The 21,913-nt window shown below is 23.0% G+C and overlaps 1 protein-coding gene across 10 annotated transcripts in view; it reads right to left on the bottom strand.

Annotated features, from left to right (window-relative positions):
* LOC117170680 (synaptic functional regulator FMR1) overlaps positions 1-21,913 on the bottom strand; it is a 96,604-nt gene that overhangs the window by 47,823 nt on the left and 26,868 nt on the right. For 6 of the 10 annotated variants that reach the window (XM_033357625.1, XM_033357628.1, XM_033357626.1 and 3 more), the window contains exons 5-7: positions 21,511-21,676; positions 16,056-16,126; positions 4,093-4,164 (exon numbers count right to left, since the gene is read on the bottom strand). In XM_033357625.1, coding sequence (XP_033213516.1) covers positions 4,093-4,164; positions 16,056-16,126; positions 21,511-21,676 — 309 coding nt within the window. The remainder of the gene's footprint in view (positions 1-4,092; positions 4,165-16,055; positions 16,127-21,510; positions 21,677-21,913) is intronic. The other 4 variants (XM_033357627.1, XM_033357630.1, XM_033357632.1 and 1 more) reach the window with 1 other exon arrangement.

Here is a 21,913-nt window from a genome sequence, read left to right as displayed (position 1 = left end):
AATTTTCTGTCTAAATAGATTAATGTTCAACAAAACTGTTGCGTTTCGACAAAAATGGATAAATTTTTAACAAAATATTTTTATTTTCAACAAAATAGTTTAATTTTTATTCAAATACTAGAAATTTCTACAAAGATAAATTTTCAAACAAATAGTCGAATTTTGACACAACAAAATATTAGATTTCAAGCACAAATAATTGAACTTTTAACACAAATAACTGCATTTTTAACAACAAAATGAATTCTTATCGAAAAATATAATAGTTGACAATTTCAAAAAAAAAAAAAAAACAACAATCTCAACAAAGTAATTAAATTTTTAACAAAATACTAATATTTTCTATAAAAAAAAATACATGAAAGATGAATTTGTAACAAAAATAAATTATTTTTAAAATAACACTTGAGTTTTCGACAAAAACTGTTGAATTTTTTAACCAAATATTTTAATTTTCAATAAAATAGTTTATTTTTTAACAAAATAGTGGAATTTTCTATCTACAAAGACAAATTTTTGAACAAAAAATATTACCCTTCAACCAAAAATAGTAGAATTTTGAACAAAAGGATGAATTAGTAACGAAAAATGTAAGAGTTCATATAAAATACATGAATTTTTAAATAAATGGCTGTATTTTTGAATGAAAAAGACAAATTTTCACTAAAAAAAATTTTAACCGGATTATTGTTTTATCAAGAAATTTATTTTATAACCAAACCGTAGTAATTTTAAACAAAAGAGGAAAATGGAAAGGTTGAATTTTTGAGTAAAAAATTAATTTTAAATAAAAAAAAACAAAGATTTTCAACAAAATAATTACATTTTTAACCAGAGATCAACATTAACTAAAAAAATTAATTTCGAACAAAGTTGTACCAATAGCTAAATTTTTATTTTAAAAAATCAAATTTTATCCAAAAGTAGGATACTGTCATTTAAAATAAAAAAGATCAAACTTCTATAAAAAAAAGATGAATTTTTATAGCAAACAGAAGAATTTTTAACAAACAAATTGTGAATTTTTTGCCAGGATAGATATTTTGTTTAAAGAATAAAAATTTTCAACCAAATTGTTTAATTTTCAAGCCAAAAAGTCGAATTCTTTACAAAACAATTGAATTTTCAACCCGAAAATATGAATTTTCAACTAAAAAGTTCATACTCAACCAAATATTTGAATTTTATACCAAAATAATACAATTTTTTAACTCAAAAATAAAAATATTCCACAAAACAGTTAAATTAAAAATTTTCTAAATACAACAACCAACGAATTTTAAAAAAAAAAGATGAATTTTTAACAAAATAGTTTAATTTATAACCAAATTGGAAATTTTCTACCTACAAAGACGAATTGTCAACTAAATAATAGAATTTTGAAACACTAAATATTAAATTTCAACAAAAATTAGTCCAATTTTAAACAAAAAGATGAATTCTTAACGAAAAACATAAGAGATGATATAAAATAGATGCATTTTTAAATAAATGGTTAAATGGAGAAAAAAAAATTTTTTATTAAAAGTAAAAATGTTTATTTGAAAATTTATCTGTTTAAGATGACGATTCAAGTATTTTGTTAAAAACTTATTTTTGTTGGTTAATTTTAATTGTTTTTTTATTCTAAATTTTCACTGAAATATCAACTATTACGTTCTTCGTTAAAAATTCTTCCTTTAGATTAGAAATTCGACTTCTCGGTTGAAATTTGAACTACTTGCTTCAAAAATAATTTTTGCCGTTGCTAATTGCGTAAGAGCATCAGGTTCGGATCCCAGCGGAGCTAGAGACAATTTTTTTACGAATAAAAAATTAAATATCAATATTCAAATATATTTATTTTTGACAAGCTGACAGAAAACGCTTAACATCAATCTATTTAACACATTTAGCTGATCGACAACCATAAAAGCAAAACATATTTTCTTAAAATTTCATGTTTTTTTTTTTGTAAAAAATTTTGAAAAATGTTTTTTTGTTTGTTAAACATTACTTTTTTACACTGAAAATTTAGTTGTTTTGTTAAAAATTCGACTGATTGATCACAAAATAACTTTTTTAATTAAAATTTATATTCTCGGGTTAAAATTTCAATTGTTTAAGAGTAATAAAAAAATCGTCTTTTTGTCTTGAGATTTTCACAATTCAGTATAAAATTCAACCATTTGGTACAAAATTAATTTTTTTTTTTATTAAAAAATAAATTTATCTCAATAAAAATTGCACTACATCATTTTTGGTTTGCAATGTGTCTTTTTTAGCTTACAAATTCAACTGTTAAGTTCAAAATTTTGAGAAACGAAAAAGATATAGATTAAAAATTAATAAAATAAAATTTGGACTAACAATCACATCCGTTGTTCAAAATATTTAGTTGAAAATTGATGTACTTTGTTGAAAATTCGTATTATTTGGTAGAAAATTCAACGATTTAAATAAAAATGTATGTACTTTGTAAAAAATTCGTCTTTCTGGTAAAAACTGCAACTATTTGGTTAATTTTTTTTAAATCAATTTTTGTTTTTTGTTAAAAATTCACCTTCCTGGCATATATTTGGTTTACAATTAATTTTTTTTTAATGCAAGGTATGGGTACATCTTTGGCTTGAAAATTCAAGTACTTGGTTCAAAGTTACACTTCTTTGTTAAAAACTTTCCATTTTTTGTTGAAAATTTATCTTTTTAGTAGAAAATTCGACAATTTGGTTCAATATTGATATATTTTGTCGAATATTCATGTTTTAGTCGTAAATTAATCCTCTTGATTTATAATTTAACTATTTTGTAGAAAATATATGTATTATGTTACAAATTAGTATTTTTTGGTAAGAAATTAATTATTTTCGTTAAAAATTTAACTGTATAGTTTAAAATTAATCTGTTACAATTGAGGATACAAATAGTTTGCTGAAAATTCGTCCTTTTTCCTTACATTCAACTGTTTTTTTTATTTTGAAATTAAAGTCTTTTTTCTGTTAAATATCAACTAAAACTTTTTGTTAGTGAAAAAGAGACAATTTTGTAGAAAATCAAACTGTTTTGTAGAGAATTTGTTGGCTTAGCTTGAAAAATCCCCAATTTAGTAGAAAAATCAACTATTTTGTGGAAAAATGATGTAATTTGTTTCAGAATTCAATTTTGTGGTTGAAAATTTAGCTATCTGCTTGCAGATTCAGCTGTTTTGTTAAAACAGGGTGGCCGTTTTAATCGACGAAATAAATTCTCGGTAATTCCCCGGTTCGCAAACATTTTTCAGTCAATGAAATTAAAAAAATGGAACTCTAAAGCTAAAAAATTTTCCACTTGAGGTAATAAAAACTGAGCTGCAAATGAAAGCACTCAAAGTGGAACTGTTTAATTTTGAATTTTTAAAATTGAAATGTAAAGTTTTTCAACTAAAAAACTTTAATATTCAAATGTTCAATAATTTACGCGTATAAAATTAAAGGTACTAACATTTTTCAATATAAAAAAATATAAATCCACGTTATCATTTTCAATGCTCTAAATTAAAAAAATCAATCAATGCAATTTAGAATTTTCAAAATTATATAAATTTAAGTAATTTTAAGCTAGAAACATTAAATATTGAAAAATTGCAAAAAATTTGTTCACTTTTTATTACTTAAAGTACGGATGAATTAAAAAAAAATGATTTATTGATTAAATAAAAATGTTTTTTATCCAAAATTTTCAACATCCAAGATTTTTATTTTTCATTTGTTCGAGTCTTTAAGAAAGAATTTAAAAATTCATTAAATTAAAAATAATAGCAAAATTAAAAAACATAAAAATTCAACTAATTATTCACAAACTGTTGAATCCCAACGTCGACAGATTTTTCTTCTACAAATTCGTAAAATTTCCGGTAAAAAAAATTCACTATCATTTCCCGGTTTCCCGGTCCAGCGGCCACCCTCTAAAATCTCATCTTTTTTGTTAGAAAAAAAAAAAAAAGGATAAATAGTGTGGTGAGTCCGAGGCCTGGCATCAATGTAACAACATCCTTATAAATTTGAATAAATGCAGCCGTGTGAACTGTATGACAATAAGCTAGCTTAAATCTAAACCACGCTGCTTTTATCTCACCTTGAATATGTTCTCACTCCTGCCTCATAGTCTGAGACACGCTGATATATAAAGTTTGATGATCTAAATTTGCTGAAAATGAGAAACAAACCCCGATGTAACTTGAAAAACTGTTTTTAATGATGGCCCTATCCTATGCCCTTGCCATTCTGTCTGTTTGCTCATTTCATCAGGGACAAATTTAAATAAACGTTTCACGTCATTTTTAATTTCAAATATTAAATTAATATTCAGGGTGCTTACAAAAATCCTGCACAAAAATAACACTTGACAATTCCAGAGTTTTTTTCCGGTTGGGAAAAAATCCTACATACATTTGATAATCATTTATTAAATATACAAATAAAAGTTAAAATATAAATAACATTATTATTTTTAATTAATAATTATCCACTGTAGTTTCCCCTATCTCAAATTTTTCCAGCTATAATTTTTTATAGTACGGAATCATTCAAACCTTTCGCATTTTTTACAACAATCGACTCGAAATACGCAGACAATTTTTTAAGTTTATTATTATATTTTCTTTCCATTTCTAGAGATATTACAAAACATTCTTGAATATATTAGGCCACCGATTTATTAATTTAGAGTGGCGTATCTTTTAAAAAAACGCAGGACTTTTCCAGTACAAAAAAAATACTGTCGCGAAACATAGAAATTTTAGGTGTAGTGGAATATTTCAAAGATTCTACTTTTTTCAAATTTAAAAATAAACTAATAACATTTTTTTAATCAAATCATTTTTTGCTGTTGATAAAATCAAAGCGAATTTGATTCCGAATGTAATGAGCTTTTTTTATTATAATAAGTTTAAATTTGACTGAGTTATGGAATTTTCAGCTAATTTGAGTTTAATTTTCAATAAAATCATTTAAATGTTCAACAAAATAGTTCAATTATTAAACAAATGTTGAATTTTCACCTCAAAAATATTAACTCTAACAAAAAGACGTATTATTTATAAAACAGTAGCCTTTCAACCGGAATATGTTAATTTTTCAACAAAAGTTGCTCTTTTTATACCAAAAACGCAAATAATGTTCTACCAAAATGACGAATTATCAAAATAATTTAATTTTACACCAAAAAGATGAGTTTTCAATTAAACTGCTGAATCTTCAACACACAAAAAATAATTATTGACAATGTAGTTCAACTTTTAACCCAGAAGTTAAATTTTCTAAGCGAGAAGACGAATTTTTCCGGTAAAAAATTAATTTCTTAATAAAACAATGAGTTTCCAATCAAGCAGTTAAACTTTCAACAACAAAAAATGAATTTCTAACAAAAAACATGAATTTTTAACCAAAAAGTTCATTTTCAACTAAAAAGTCGCAGTTTTTAAGCCAAAATATGAATCTTCACTCAAACTGTAATAAACATTTAAAAAAGTAGTTTAACGTTCAACCCAGATCATTTTTTTTCTAATAAAAAAATCGAATTTTCAGTCATAAAAGAAATGTAATCCAAACTGTTGAATTTTTAAGTCAAAAGACGAATTTTGTGTAAAACAATTGCATTTTCAAAACAAAAATATGAATTTTAAAAAAAGTTAACTTTCAAATGAACAGTTGTAGTTCTAATAAAAAAAGGAACTGAAAAGATTAGTTTTTTTTACCAATAAAGACGAATTTTCAACTTAAAAAAGAACAATTTTCAACAAAAAATGAAGAAGTAACATTTTCAGGTCAAAAATTAATTTAAAATTAAAAAAAAACGATTTTGAACAAACTTGTTCTTTTACTCAAGTAATTGAATGTTAAATTAAAAAAAAAAGTAGAAAAAACTAATTTTCATCCAAAAAGATGAAATTTTAACCTTAGAAGTTGCAGTTTTAACAAACAAAAAAAAAGAGGAAATTTTAACGAAAAAGATTAGGTTTCTACCAAAAAAGACGAATTTTTTAACTAAAAGAGATCGATTTCCAACCAAAAATAGAACAATTATCTTCATTTTTAAGAAAAAATTGTATTTTTAACCAAATAATTTAATAACTTTTACTTTTAACTTTCAACCCAGAATCTAAATTTTTTAGTCAAAAACGCAAATTTTCAACAAATAAATATTTTCAAAAAAAAACTTACATTTTAAACAAACAGTTGCAGTTTTAACCAAAATATATGCATCAAAACGATTACTTTTTTAACAATAAATATGAATTTTCCACTTGAAAAGAAGAATTTCATGCAAAAAAATCATAAGTTAAAATTTCATTAAAAAAAAAAAAACTTAATTTTTCAATGAAGCAATAAATCAGTTTCCAACCAAGTAGTTCAACTTTCAATAACGAAAAACAAATTTTTAATTTTTTCAAACAAAAAATTGTAGGTTTAACCATAAATTGGAAATTACAACCAAAAAAAATTTCTACCAAAAAAGACGATTTTTTAAACTAAAACTAACTTTTTCCAGTTCATCTAGATACTTGCCACCGGAATCTCTCTACAAAAATACCGTGCTTTCGAAAGTACAAATACTTTTGAAAAGTATAAACTTCCTTAACAATCCTAAATAAATATTCAATAATCCTATGCCAACAATAAGCCAAATTCCTATACAAATAGCACGAAATCTCTACATTTAGAGAACATGCCGATGAAAGTAGTAATTAAAAATATACAGAATATCAAGTCCAAAAACTTTCGAAAACGCTTTTTTAGGGTGGCGATTTCAAATTTTGGTCATTTTGCACACAAAAAAATACTTAAATTTTTCACTCAAAGTATCAATTAAAAAAAAATGGAATAGTTAAACTTTCAGTTGAAAAAATTAATTTTCGACGAAAAAAAACGGATTTTAAACAAAATAGTTCAATTTTTAACCAAAGTGATGAATTTTCAAATAAAAAATAAATAAAATAAAACATGAATCTTTAACGAAATAGTTTAATTTTGTAATTAAAGCAGAGAATTTTCCAATCAAACAGTTGAATTTTTAAGTGAAAAAATACATCATTTTCAACTGAAAATAAAATATTAAAATTTTTAGTGAAAAACAAATAATTCTAAACCAAAAATAAGTGATTGAATTTTGAGCCAGAAACAAGAACTTCTAACTTAAATGAATTATTAACTAAAATAATTGAATTTTTGAACAAAAACTTTAAACGAAATAGTTCAATTGCATGCCGAAAAGAGTAATTTTATGACATAAAGATTAATTTTCTACAAAAGACGCCAATTTTGAACAAACAACATAATTTTTCAAACAAATAGTTTAATTTTTTAATGCAAAATATCAGTTTTCAACCAAATAGTTGAATTTTGAACTAAAATAGTTCAATTTTCAAACAAACATTGAATAGTTAAGTTTGCAGTTAAAAAAATTAAAAATCAACACAAAGAAAAAGAAGGAATTATAAAAAAAATAGTTAAATTTTAATCAGCGTGAAAAATTTTCAACTAAAATGATCATTTTTAACGGGAATAGTTTTATTTTCAACCAAAAAAGTAAATTTTCAAACAAGAGTAATTTTTTATCAAAAAGACAATTTGTCAACAAACTACATGAATTTTCAAACAAATAGTTGAATTTTTAACTAAGAAAGATAAATGATAAGCAAAATAGTTCAATTTCAAGCAAAAAAGTTATATTTTTAACCAAGTGACGAATTTTTTAACTAAAATGATACACATTTAATGGGAATAATTTAATTTTAAATTAAGAAAAATAAATAATCAACAAACAAAAAAAAATCGGCAAAATAGTTCAATTTTCTACGAAGATTATTAATCTTCAACTGGATGGAATAGTTGAATTTTAAATAGAATACATAAACTTCCAACTAAAAAGTTGAATTTTCTACCAAAAATTGAATAGTTAAATTTTCAGTTAAAAATATCTATTTCAACAATAAGAAAACGAATTTTCAACAAAATAGTTAAATTTCCAACCAAAGATATAAATTTTTAATAAAAATTATAATCTTTTAACAACAAATTTTTTTAAATTAAAGATTCTAACTTTCAATCACGTAGTTTAATTTAAAAAAAAGATAAATTTTCAAATAAGATTTTTCACAAGGGAAAGAAAAACTGCCAACCAAACACTTGAATTTTCAACTAAAAATATATATTTTCAATAACAACAAAATTGTTAAATTTTCATTTAAAAAATCATTAATATTGAACTAAAATTATGAATCTTGTACGGGAATAATTGAATTTTAAACAAGTGCATGAATTTACAACTAAAAAGATAAATTTATTATTGTCAACAAAAAATTGAATTGTTAAATTTTCAGTTTGAAAAATTAAATTTCAACCAAAAGAATACGAATTTTCAACAAAAGAGTTAAATTTTCAAAATTTATTAAAATTATAATTTTTTACCAAAGATTTCACAAGCAACATATCCCAAAAATTAACAACCTCGTTCTTCCTCTCTACGAAATTTGGTTAGTATTTTGTTAATTTTTCCAAGCCTCAACTAAATACTCACACTCGCAACGAACATGTACAAAATTTATTTACTATTATCAAATCTTCAACTTAAATAAAAAAAAATTAAATCTAAATTTAATTCGCTACAGTTGAAATAAATAATAAACGGAGTCTATCAAATTATTTATCAAAGCATAATGCTATAGTTTAAAACAAAAAAACTTTTACAAAAGGTATGTACGATAATTTCAGTTCAAAGAATCGAAAAATATATTTTTTCAAAAATTATTATAAATTTGATAGAATACCTTTCACCTCCGTCAGTAAATGCAAACCACAGACAGGATGGTTAACGCAGGCCTCGGACTCACTTCCGAAATCAAAACTGGCGTAAATAGTGTCACAAATTTGAAAAAAATAGTGTTAAAAAAGTTCAAAAAAATGTTTCATGTATATAGTGTGAAATCAAAAAGTGCAAAATGGAAAATTAACTTATTTTTTTAGCAAAATTTCCAGTTTTCTATTCTAATATTTAAAAAGTATTCCAAAGAATGTCAACTTTTATTTAAACTATTGTTCTTTAATCCATAAATTATGAAAATTCTTCTTTATTTATCCACTTTTCCCTGTTAAATGCCATCTGAATTACTTTTTTTCGTTTAAATTTCATTCTTTTCGGTTAAAATGTCGAACTATTAAATTTTTGGTTAAGAATTCATCTTCTTTGGTTAAAATTTTTATTATTTGCTTCAAAATGGAATTATCTTGTGGAAAATTCAACAATATTGTCAATAAGACATATCAACATTGTCTAACAAAATTTTGTTATTGCAAAATCAAGTATTTTGTTGTATATTAATCTTTTTAGTTTGAAAATTCATTTCTTTCTGTAGAAATTGTACCTATTTTTAGCTAAAAATGATTTTAAAAAATTAATCTGTTTCAATTGAAGAATAACTTCTTTGTTAAACATTCAACTGTTTTGTAGAAAATTCGTACTTTCGGCTAGAAAAATCAACAATTTGGTAGAAAATTCATCTATTTGGTTGAAAATCCATTTTTTTTATTAAAAATTCGAATCCATGGTTGAAAGTTGAACTACATTCTCAAACAATTTTTTTTTAAATTTAACTATTTTGTTTTAAATTCAACTGGTGATTGAAAATTAACATTTTTATTGCAATTTATGTAATTTACTGAAAATCCCTTTTTTATTACAAAATTAAACGTCTTGGTTGAAAATTTAACTATTTGGTTAAAAATGTATGTATTTTGTTCAGAAATTCTTATTTTCTGGTACCAAATTAATATTCTTGATTGAAAATTCAACTAGCTGTTTAAAGATGTATGCATTTTTTGAAAATGCGTCTTTTTGGTTAAAAATAAAACTATTTTTTCCATTAAATTTTTATATATATCAACTATTACATTTTTTTTAAATTCAACTCTATCGTAAAAAATAATTTTTTTAGTCTACTTTTTTTGTATGAAGAATCATAATTTTTTTTAGAAAGCTCATTTTCTTGGTTAAAAACGCAAATTTCTGATTAAAAATTAATCTTTTTTTGTTGTGTATTCAACTATTTTGTTGAAAATTCGGCTTTTTGACTTAAAAATCCAACAATTTCATTGTAATTTTGTTTCTTTCTTGATAGCGATATTTTATTTTATTATAAATTCAATTATTTTGTTAAATATTCATCTTTTTGATTTTCAAATTCATTTTTTTTCTGTAGAAATGTTATGTTTTTTGGTTATAAATGCAACTGTGTGGTTAAAAATTGCATTTTTTTAAATTAACATTTTCGGATTGAAAATTAAACCATTTGGTACCAAATTAAACTTGTTTATAAAAAATTCATTTCTTTATTGCTTTTTTTGAAAACTTAAGTATTATTTGGTTAATTACTAAGTTTCTTTTTTCTTGAATCAACTATTTGTTTTTAAAATTATGTATCTTGTTGAGAATTTATCATTTTTGGTAGAAAATTAAACTTCTTGGTTCAAAACTCGTATTAGCGGAAAATTTTCAGAAAATAGTGTTTTTAGTGTATTTTATTCTACAAATAGTAGTAAAATAGTGTCAAATAGTGTGAAGCGTGTAGTGAGTTCGAGGCCTGCACTCAGGACAGTGCATGGATAAGGTGAAAAATATTGACGAGACTTTTAAATATAAAAGGCTCTAGCATACTTTTTTATGTTTTCAACCCATTTTTTTATTGTTAATTATTAGTATTTTTCAGGGTGACCGTTTTAATCGACGAAATAAATTCCTGGTCATTTCCCGGATCGCAAACATTTTTCACGGTCAATGCAATTTAAAAAATTTAAAAAAAACACTAGAGCTACAAAATTTTCCACTTGAGGTAATAAAAACTGAAATTTAAATGAAAGCACTCAAAGTGGAACTGTTAAATTTTTAGCTAGAAACATCAAATATTGCAAAATTGAAAAAATGTTAACTGAACACTTCTCAAATTGTAAATTCAATTATTTTATTTTTAAATAATTTAAACATACATAGAAAGCTTCAAAATTTTATTTTAAAATCTTGAGAAATCTAGAAGTTGTTTTAAATTTGCTTTAAACTCAAAATTATTTTGGAAATTTTTTCAGAACTTCTAAATATTTGTCAAAATTAATTGAATTTTTTCTACAATTTTCAGAAAATCCTGCAAATTTTAGAAAATTTCTTTACAATTGGGAAGTATAAATAACAATTGAACAAAAAAATGTTCTTAAGATTTCTAGAAAAATTGAAAATAACTTCATTTTGAAGAATTATTTTAAGAGAATATTTTTAAAAATTTTCAAAGATTTAAACAAAATTTTCAAAAAAGATTCTAGAAGATTTTAAGAAAACTTTCTAAAATTTGCATGATAATTTTTTATCTTTTTAAAACTTTTGAATATTTAGATTCAATTTACTTTTCTTCAATTAAAATTCAAATATTTCTACATATTCAATAATTAATATTTTTTTTAATTAAAAATTTCAAATTGAATGTGTTAAAAATTGAATATTTTATACTGAAACAATATTTTTAATTTAATAAAATCCTTTAATTAAGAATATATTATGACATTATTTTTAAGATGAAAATATTTTATAAACTTTCAGTCACACGTTAACATTTGTTTAATGACGAAGACTTTCAAATTGAAAGCGTTAACGTTAAAATCTAAAAATCCTTAAATTTTGAACTGATTTAAAAGCATTTTGTCAAATCGTTTTTCTTCACTTTTTATTACTTAAAGTACAGATAAATTTAAACAAAATTCATTCACTTATTATATAAAAATATTTTTATCCAAAATTTTTCGACATCAAACGCTTTTATTTTTTATTTGTGTCGAATCGAATGTGGACAGATTTTTCTTCTAAAAATTTTTTAAATTCCCGTTCACAAAAAAAATTCACTGTCCAGTGGCCACCCTGATTTTTGCATGTTAATATTATCGAAATTTGCATGCGTTCTAAATAATTAGTTTATCATGCAGGACTAATAAATAAGGCACAGAGTGTCTATCCGACGGATAATTTAAAATTTCCAGTTATTTCCCGGTTTAAAAAAATGGCTAATATTAATTTTATTTTAGTAATCTACATAGCTGCTCAATTTTCAAAAATCTTGTAAGCTTACAAGATTTTCGGTTTTTCTAAGACACACTCTCATTTTGATAAACCTTAAAGAAACAAAATAATTTTTAAAAATTTTGCAAATATATCCTAAAATTGGTTTAGGCATGTAGAAACATTTTATCTTAAAAAAATTAAAAATATTGAAATATTGAGACATTTTAAAAAAATCGGGCAAATTTCCCATTTTAGTAAGTACTTAATTGTGTAGAAAGGGAAATTTCATATGTAAAATTAAATAATAATGTTATTATATTATAATTATTATAATAATAATCATAATTGAATAACGATTCTTAAATATATACTCATATCATCATTACCAAATAATTAAAGAAATGAATAATCCTAAAAAAAAAAAATTTACATTTTTTAATTTGTTGCTAAAGTCCATGAATTTGATTAGCAAATAAAATCGATGTTTATATTATTTTTCTGGAAGTGGTGAAAATGATCAAAGTATTTTTACTGAAATAAGTTTAGATCCAGTACTATAAATGTACTTTTTCAAATAAAAAATTTCGTGATTTAATTTAATATTACAATTTGAAAGTATCTTTAAGCCCCCGTCGAATAAGATCTCTGACTTTTCCTTGACTAAAGAAGTTCCCTGACATTTTCAAAGTCTTTTCCAGGTTTCTCGAGATTTTTCCATCAATAATTTTTAACCAAATAGTAGAATTTTCAAATAAAATAGATTAATTTTCAACAAAAAATGGATAAGTTTTCGATTAAAAATTTAATTGAAAAGCAAAATTAATTTTCAATAATATAGTTACATTTTCAGACAAAATTACGAATTTTCAACTAAAATAGAATCTTTAACTACAAAAACTGAATTTTAAACAAATCAAAAATGAATTTTTATTTAAAATTTCGTCCAAAAAAGGAGAAATTTAAAGAAAATAGATCAATTCTAAACATGAGAAAATAAATTTTCAATCAAAGATTGAATACGTAAGTTTTTATATTAAAAAAATTATTTTTCAATCAAAGATAAATTTAGGGTTACAAAAATTATGAATCTATAACTGTGATAGTTGAATTTTTAAACAACAAAATGAATTTTTGGCAAAAGAGTTGAACTTTAAACAAAGTAGACGCATTTTTAATTAAAAAGAATAATATTCAACTAAAATGAAGAATTTTCAACCGGAATAGTCGAATTTTTAACGAAAAAAGATCGATTTTTAACTAAAAATACAACTGCTCCAGTTTCACTTTCAACCCACAAAATTAATTTAAAAAATGACAAATTTTTCACAAAATAGTTCGATCTTTAACAAAAGTGATGAATTTTAAATTAAAATGATGAATCTTCAACTAGAATAGTTGAATTTATAACCAAAATGATGAATTTATAACTAAAATGATTAATTTTCAGCTAAAACAGTTGAATTAATCAACTTTTAACCAAGAAGATTAATTTTCTAACAAAAAAGACGAATTTTTATCAAAATATGTACATGAATTTTTAAATAAAAAATTAGTTTAAAACAAAAACAAGGTTTCAACAAAATAGTTAAATTTTCAAGAAAAGTGATGAATTTTCAACTAAAACGATGAATATGTAACTAGAATAATTGAATTTTCAACCAAAAAGAATAATTTTCGAACAAAAAAAGATGATTTTTAGTTAAAATACATGAATTTTCAACTAAAAAATTCGTTTTCAAAAGCAAAAAAAAAAATACTTTTTTAAAAAATAATTAAATTTTCAACGAATGTGATGAATTTTCAATTAAAACAATACATTTTTTATTGGAATAGTTGAATTTTTAACATTTTCAAATAAACGGATGAATTTTCAACTAAGATTGTAAATTTGTAACTGTAAACGTTGAATTTTTAACCAAAAGGATAAATTTTTAACTAAAAAGAATAATTTTTTAGAATAAAAGACGATTTTTCAAAACAAAAAAAATACATTAATTTATAACTAAAAAATTCGTTTTCAACAACAAGTTTTCCACCAGATAATTAAATTTTTAACCAAAAAATTGAATTTTCAAGAAAAAAGATTAATTTTCTAAAAAAAAGACGAATTTTTATCAAAATATGTACATGAATTAACTAAAAAATTATTAAAAAAAAAACAAGTTTTCCACAAAATAGTTAAATTTTTAAGAAAAGTGATGAATTTTCAAATAAAACGATGAATATTTAACCGAAACAGTTGCATTTTCAACCAAAAAGAATAATTTTCTAACAAAAAAAAAATGGTTTTTCAACCAAATAAATGAATTTTCAACTAAAAAATTCGTTTTCAACAGCCAAAAACAACAAATTTTTTACAAAATAATTAAATTTTCCACGAATGTGATGAATTTTCATTTCAAACAATACATTTTTGATTGGAATAGATGAATTTTTAACATTTTCAAATAAACGGATGAATTTTCGACTAAAATTGTAAATTTGTAACTGTAACAGTTGAACTTTTAACAAAAAGATGAATTTTCAACTAAAAAGAATATTTTTTGAACAAAAAAGATGATTTTACAAAAAAATACATGAATTTATAAATAAAAAATTCGTTTTCAAAAGCAAAAAAATTAATTTTTTCAAAATAATTAAATTTTCAACGAATGTGATGAATTTTTAATTAAAACGATAAATTTTTTATTGGAACAGTTGAATTTTCAACTAAAAAGAATAATTTTCAAACAAAAAAAGATGATTTTTCAAAGAAATACACGAATTTATAACTAAAAAATTCGTTTTCAACAACAAGTTTTCCACCAGATAATTAAATTTTTAACCAAAAAATTGAATTTTCAAGAAAAAAGATTAATTTTCTAAAAAAAAAGACGAATTTTTATCAAAATATGTACATGAATTAACTAAACAATTATTAAAAAAAAAAAAAACAAGTTTTCCAAAAAATAGTTAAATTTTTAAGAAAAGTGATGAATTTTCAAATAAAACGATGAATATTTAACTGAAACAGTTGCATTTTCAACCAAAAAGAATAATTTTCTAACAAAAAAGATGATTTTTCAACAAAATACATAAATTTTCAACTAAAAAATTCGTTTTCAACAGCAAAAAAAAATTGTCTACAAAATAACTAAATTTTCAACGAATGTAATGAATTTTCAATGAAAACGATAAATTTTTTATTGGAACAGTTGAATTTTCAACTGAAAAGAATAATTTTCGAACAAAAAAAAGATGATTTTTCAACAAAATACATGAATTTACAGGTAAAAAATTCCTTTATAACCACAACAAAAAGAACAAAAAGTTTTCCACCAAATAATTATATTTTTAACCCAAAAATTCAATTTTCAACAAAGAAGATTAATTTTCTAACCAAAAAGACGAATATTCAACTAAAAAAATTTATTTTCTACAACAACAACAACAAAAATCCCACAAAATACGTAAATTTCATCCAAAAAAGATGAATTCTCAACAAAAAGTTTACTGGTTGATATTTCCACGGCAAAAAATATTTTTATTTTTAACTAAAAATGGTTGAATTCAACGATAAAAGGCGATTTTTCAACCAAAAACTAGAATGATGGAATTCCTAGTTACATAAATCGATTTCAAATCAAAAACGAAATTTCAACAAAACAGACAAATGCAGTAATAAAAAAAGCTACTTTTACAACTGAAAAAAAAAGAAATATTGTAATTCAAATTTATATTAAAATCGAAAACAAAATTAATTACTCTAAAAAAAATTTCCTGGCTTCATTAAAACAAATTCCCTGATATTTCCAGGTCAGGAAAATTACCTGAAATGCCAGGCTATTTTCCCGGTCAGGTAGACACCCTGTGAATAAGGCATTAAAAGTGGAGAAATTACTCAAATCTTGGGAAAAGTTTTTCCACTCCATGAAAGCTTTTACACGAAAAAAAAAATGGATTTTTTTCCCCCAATTTGGAAAACAATATGCCAGAGCCTTCTTGGTTTTGTCAAGACTTACCCTCCAATCGTCTGAAGCTTCGTTGATTCAAGCTGGCGAGCTGCCTCTTCTGTTCTTTTCAAAAGAAGTACCTGGAAGATGAAAAAGACACCACTCATAGCCTCAAAAAAAATAGAAAACAGTCCAAAAATACAAGAATTTGAATAAAGATTAACAACAAAATTCAGGATAAATTCATAAAACATTTAAAAAATTCAAATTAAATTCAAAAAAATTCAAAACGATTGGAATACAATTTAAAAAATACAAAAAAAAAATTCTATTGACTTGCATCAAATGGAAATAAATTTCGAAGAATTTAATGTAAACGAGAAGCATTCGATGAAATTCATCAAAATTCAAGACGAGTTAAAGAAAATTAATTGAATGCAGTAAATTTATAATAAGCTTAGAAAAATTCAATCTTATTCAAAAGAATTTAGGATCAATGATATAAAAACTTGAAAAATAAAATAATAAAATCATTGAATTACATAGAATTGAGAGAATTACGAAAAATTCAAATTAGAAAAATTCAAGGGAATTCCAAAGAATTAAAAAGAATTCAGGTGGCATTAAAAAATAAATCTTGGAAACCCTAATAATTTCAAACCCAAAAAGTAAACACTGACTTCAAAAAAATTCAAGTTTAATTCAAAAGAATTCAAATAAATGACAAAACTTTTTACAGTAATATATTTTTTTTTTCTTGTTTTCAGTAAAATTTGAGTAAATTCAGTGAAAACTAAGGAATATAACAAAAATGAAATAAAATTCATAAAAAATTAAGCTGAATTTAATAATTAAATTGAGTAGAATTGATTGGAATTAGAATTCAAATGAATTTTACAGAATTCAGGGCAAATTTCAAATCAATTGCAAACAATATTTGAAAAATCTCTTAAAATATTAACATTCCTTAAAATTATTCAAACTCTTGGAAATTCCTTACATCTCTTGAAAATACCTTGCAATTTTTTCCAATACTCTAAAATATTTCTGAGTGTTTGAAATCACCTCAAACTGTTGAAATAAATACAAAAATTCTGGCAATCTTTTAAAATATCCTAAAATATTTCAAATCCTTTACAATCTTGTTTAAAATCACTCGAAATTTTGTAAATCACTTGAAAATGCCGAGGAATTTGTAAAAGCACTTAAAATATTTCAAATAGACCTTAAAAGCATTCAGGATAAATGAATAAGAATTCAGGATGAATTCGAAAAACGAATTTAAAAACTCTTAAAATCTTTGAAATCCTACGAAAAATCTCACTTCTCTTGAATAAATTCTTTAAATTCACTAAAATATTATTAAATTCCGTTAAATAATATTAATACATCCTGCGAAATGCTATGAAATCTGGCAATATTTCATGGAATCCTGGAAAATTAAGTAAATGACATTGATAGTTATAAAAAAAAACCTTAAAACCAGTGCAATTTTTGAAAACTTTATCAAATCCTGTGAAATACGTTAAAATATCTTTCGAGATTCTAGAAATTTCATTTACCTAAAATATTTTAAATTAAAAGCTCTTGAAAATTCCTTAGAAGTTTTGGAAAACCCTAAAATCTTACAAATTCCTTTAAATAATGAAATCTATTTAAAACTTCTCGAAATCGTTTCAAATACCCTGAAATATTTCAAAAATTATATTATTTTTTTAGCAATTTTAAGCTAGAAAAATTCAAAATTATTATTTTTTTGAACTAAACACTTCTTAAATTAGAAGTTACATTATTTTCATCCTTAAATAATTTAAACATCCTTGAAAAGCTTCAAGATTTTATTCAAAATCTTGATAAGTCTAAAAGTTCTTTCAAATTATTCCAAGTTTAAAATTATTTTTGAAATTTTTTCCGTACTTCTGTAAATATGTTTTAAAATTAATCGAATTATTCCTATGATTTTTAGAAAATCGTACGCATTTCCTTAAAATCTCCCAAATTTTTTTGGTACAAACAATTTGTTTAAATTATTTGAAACCATTTTAAACGTTTTTAATTAATTTTGAATCTTCTCCAATCTTCAAAATACTTTTTTTAATTACTGGATTTTTATTTCCTAACATGAAAAATATGAAAATTTAAAAATCCACAATCAAACTAAGTTTTTAACATTATTTTTTCAATATTTTTGAAATAATAATTAATAATTTTGAATTGAAAGCGCCTGAAATCAAAAATATATATTGAACGATTTTGGACGATTTAATTAGAAAAAGGAGACGAATTGCATAATTTCTAAGTCGAAACGCTAAAAATTAAATTATTTTATTTTAAATTGAAATCTTAAAATTAAATATTTTCAGATTCCAATTTTGGAAATTAAAAATTGAAAACTTGAATTTGAATAATTTTAAATTCACAGCGATTCAGCTTAAACAATTAAATATTGAAAACTAAATTATTGAATCCTACAAAGTCAAAGCTTTTGATTATTCTAGAATTTGGAATTGGTATTACATAAAAAAATTATAATTTAACATTAAAGCTGATTAGATCAATTTTTCTCAAATCATAAAAATAATTGAATATATATTTTTTTAATGTTCAAAATGACAGGGAAAAATTAAAAATTCAGCGTTCAACATGTAAATTCTGAACTCTACAATTGTAACCATTTAAAGTTACCGAAATTATTAATTTACGAATGTATCAATTTCAGATAGTTTTAATTTTGATTTTAAACTCCATTCTTCATTTCAAATCTTCCTTTAGAATTACTATTCATTCTTGCAACTTTCCAATCAAAAATTTTTCAAATTTGAAATTATTTATTTGTTCAAATATCTTCAACTAAAAATCGAACAATTTTAAGATATTAAATTGAAAATTAAAATAAAGAATACAAAACAGGATTTCTGTAACATTATTACATTTTTTGAAATTGTACAATTTTAAGCTTTTCAATGCGAAATTGCTTTGTATTTAAATATAAAATTATTAAATTCAAAACTGTCAAAGCTTTTGATTTGATTTTTGCCAAAAAAAACACTGTCATTTTCCCCGTTTAAAATTTCAGAACCTTGAAAGTTAATTATTCTCAACATTTTGAAAATTATATGCTCTACATTTGAAAATTTTCAAAAATTACAAAACGCGCGAGTTATAAAATAAGGGAAATCTCCCGGTGTAAAATTCAGGGTGGCCGTTTTATTTTTTTTTTAAATCCCGGGGTTTTCCCGGTTTGCAAACATTTTTCACGGTCAATGAAATTTAAAAAAAAATCGAACAATAATACGTTATAATTTGCAATGCTCTAAATTGAAGAATCAATCAACGAATTTAAAAATGTTCAAAATTGTTCCATTTTAAGTATTTTTAAATTCTAATTCCTGCTCAAAATTAGTTAAAAATTGAAAATTCCCTGTTTAAATCCAAACTTTTAATTCTTTTCAAAAAAATTGCCTGTTCAAATCCAGAATTATTATTATTTTTGTTGTTCTAAAATTCCCCGTTTCAATTCATAATAAATTTTTTTCTCGAAAATACCTCGTTTCAGCGCAAGATAATAATTTTGTTTGAAAAATTCCACTTTCCATTGAGAATCGTTATTCTCCTGGATAAATTCCATTTCCAGCTCAAAATTGATTAAAAATTGAAAATTCCTCGTACAAATCCAGAGTTTTAATTCTTTAAGAAAATTCTTCATTTCCACTCGGTAATAAAATTCTTTTGAAAAAATCTCTGTTTAAATCAAGAATTTTAATTGTCTTCAAAAATTCTCTATTCCAACTAAGAATTATAATTTTTCTGTCAAATTCCCTCTTCCAAATCATAATCTCAATTTTGTTCGAAAATACCTTGTTTTAACCCAAAATTATAAATTTGTTTACAAAATTCAATTTTTCATTCATAATTGTTATTCTCCTGGATATATTCCAGTTCCAACTCGAAATTGGTTAACATTTTAAAATTCCTTGTTCAATTCCAAAATTTTAATACTTTTCGAAAATTCTCCGTTTCAACTAAGAATTACAATTTTTCTGTAAAATTCCTTGTTTCAATTCATAATTTTAATTAATTTTTTTTTCGAAAATATTCCGTTTCAACTTAAAATTAGAATTAATTCTTTTAAAAAATTCCCTGTTACAGATCGCAATTTACTTAAATTTTAAAATTCCCATTTCCAAGACAAATTATAATTCTTTCGGATAAATGCCAGTTTCAAAACAGAATTGGTTAAAATATAAAAATTCTAGTTCAAACTATAAATTTGTAAGAAATTTAAAGTTTACCGTTCAAATTAAAGGTTCAATTATTTTTAATTTAAATAGACTAAAAATCCTTAAAATGCTTTGAAATTTTATTTTAAAATTGAGACATCTACATGCTGTTTCACATTTTTTCAAATTAATTTTTCTTTTTTTATTCTGAAAAATTAAAGAGATTTTCTTAAAATCTTCCACATTCATTTTTGGAAATTTTGTAAATCGTTATAAATCTTCTTAAGTATTCTCTCAAAATTAGTTTATTCAAATAAAAAATCGTTTTCAATTTTCCTAGGAAATGTTTTTTTTTTCTTCTAAAGTCTGACAAAATTTTTAAAAAGCTTATAAAATTTTTTTTTGAAATTTGCCAAATTCTATATTAGATTTTAAATTAGGCCGCATTTCCAATTTTTAATTAATGTTGAATTTTTTCAAATCTTCCAAATATCGCTATAACTCACTCAAAGTTTCGAATATTTAATTAATAATTACTGATTTTAAATGACCAGTCAGATATTCATAAATATTAAGTAACGGCTCTTTTTCTTATCGAAAAATTTCATATTTCAATGGTTTAAAAATAGAATATTTTAGAACGAAATTATATGCAAAATTAAAAATAGTTTATAAAGTTTCAATAGGGCGTTCACATTGATTTAATAAGACTTTCAAATCGAAACAATTTAATTTTTTACGTTAAAATTTGGGCATTCTGAAATTATGAAATTATTCCAAATCGTCTTGTACAATCAATTATTATTTTACTCTTTAAATTTTAAAGTACAATTCGATTTAAAGAAATCATTGATTTATATTTACAGTCGAACTACAAATATTTCTTATTAAATATCTAAAATTTTAAACGCTTCTAATTTTTCATTCTTGAAGCCTTTAAAACTGAATTTTAAAATTCTTATATTAAAATGTATTGCTTAAAAATTAAAAATCTAAAACGGCAGATTTCTTATAATGATTTTCGAATTGCGCATTCTAAACTCAATCATATGGTAATTTAAATGATCAAAATGAAACTAATTATTTAAAAAACGGATCAAATCAAAGTTGGAAGGATTTTTTTTTCTCTAGAAATTTTTTAAATTCCCGGTAGAGCGGCCAACCCTGGATTCAACTAATTACTTTAAAAAATCGGTTGAAATTGAACTTGAAAACCTTTTTCTTCTTAAATATTAAACAAATTTACAGTCAAAACAAAAAAAAAATTAATTGCAAGAAAAATAATTGAATCTCGGTCAAGTTACCTTTTGCGAAAGATTTCGAAAATGCATTTCCTGGAGCATGCTACTGTGACGACGCATATTTTCGTGACGGGAGATGGCCAGCAATACTCCCCGTTCAGGCACATATCGGCACACCGCTGCCCCTATTGCCTTTTGAAATTCCTTGTGTGCATTATCCATCTTCGCACTGCGAAAAAACAGCAAAAAAAAAAAAAACAATAAATATTAGACACATCCTTAAATTGTTCCTAATATTGCACAACTTGATAATAAACTAGACAACGAGGTATGAAAAAGGAAAGGTTGTAGACGAAATATACAAATTAATTGATTTTAAATCGTAGATTTCAAATTATTTATGTCTTACGGTCCAATCGTAAATCGAAAAAATAAATATGAGTCAAAAAAACATGTTCTTCGAAAC

The sequence above is a fragment of the Belonocnema kinseyi genome, chromosome 4 (assembly GCF_010883055.1).
Source record: "Belonocnema kinseyi isolate 2016_QV_RU_SX_M_011 chromosome 4, B_treatae_v1, whole genome shotgun sequence".
Classification (NCBI taxonomy): Eukaryota; Metazoa; Arthropoda; class Insecta; order Hymenoptera; family Cynipidae; genus Belonocnema; species Belonocnema kinseyi.
This window is presented reverse-complemented; position numbering and strand designations above follow the sequence as displayed.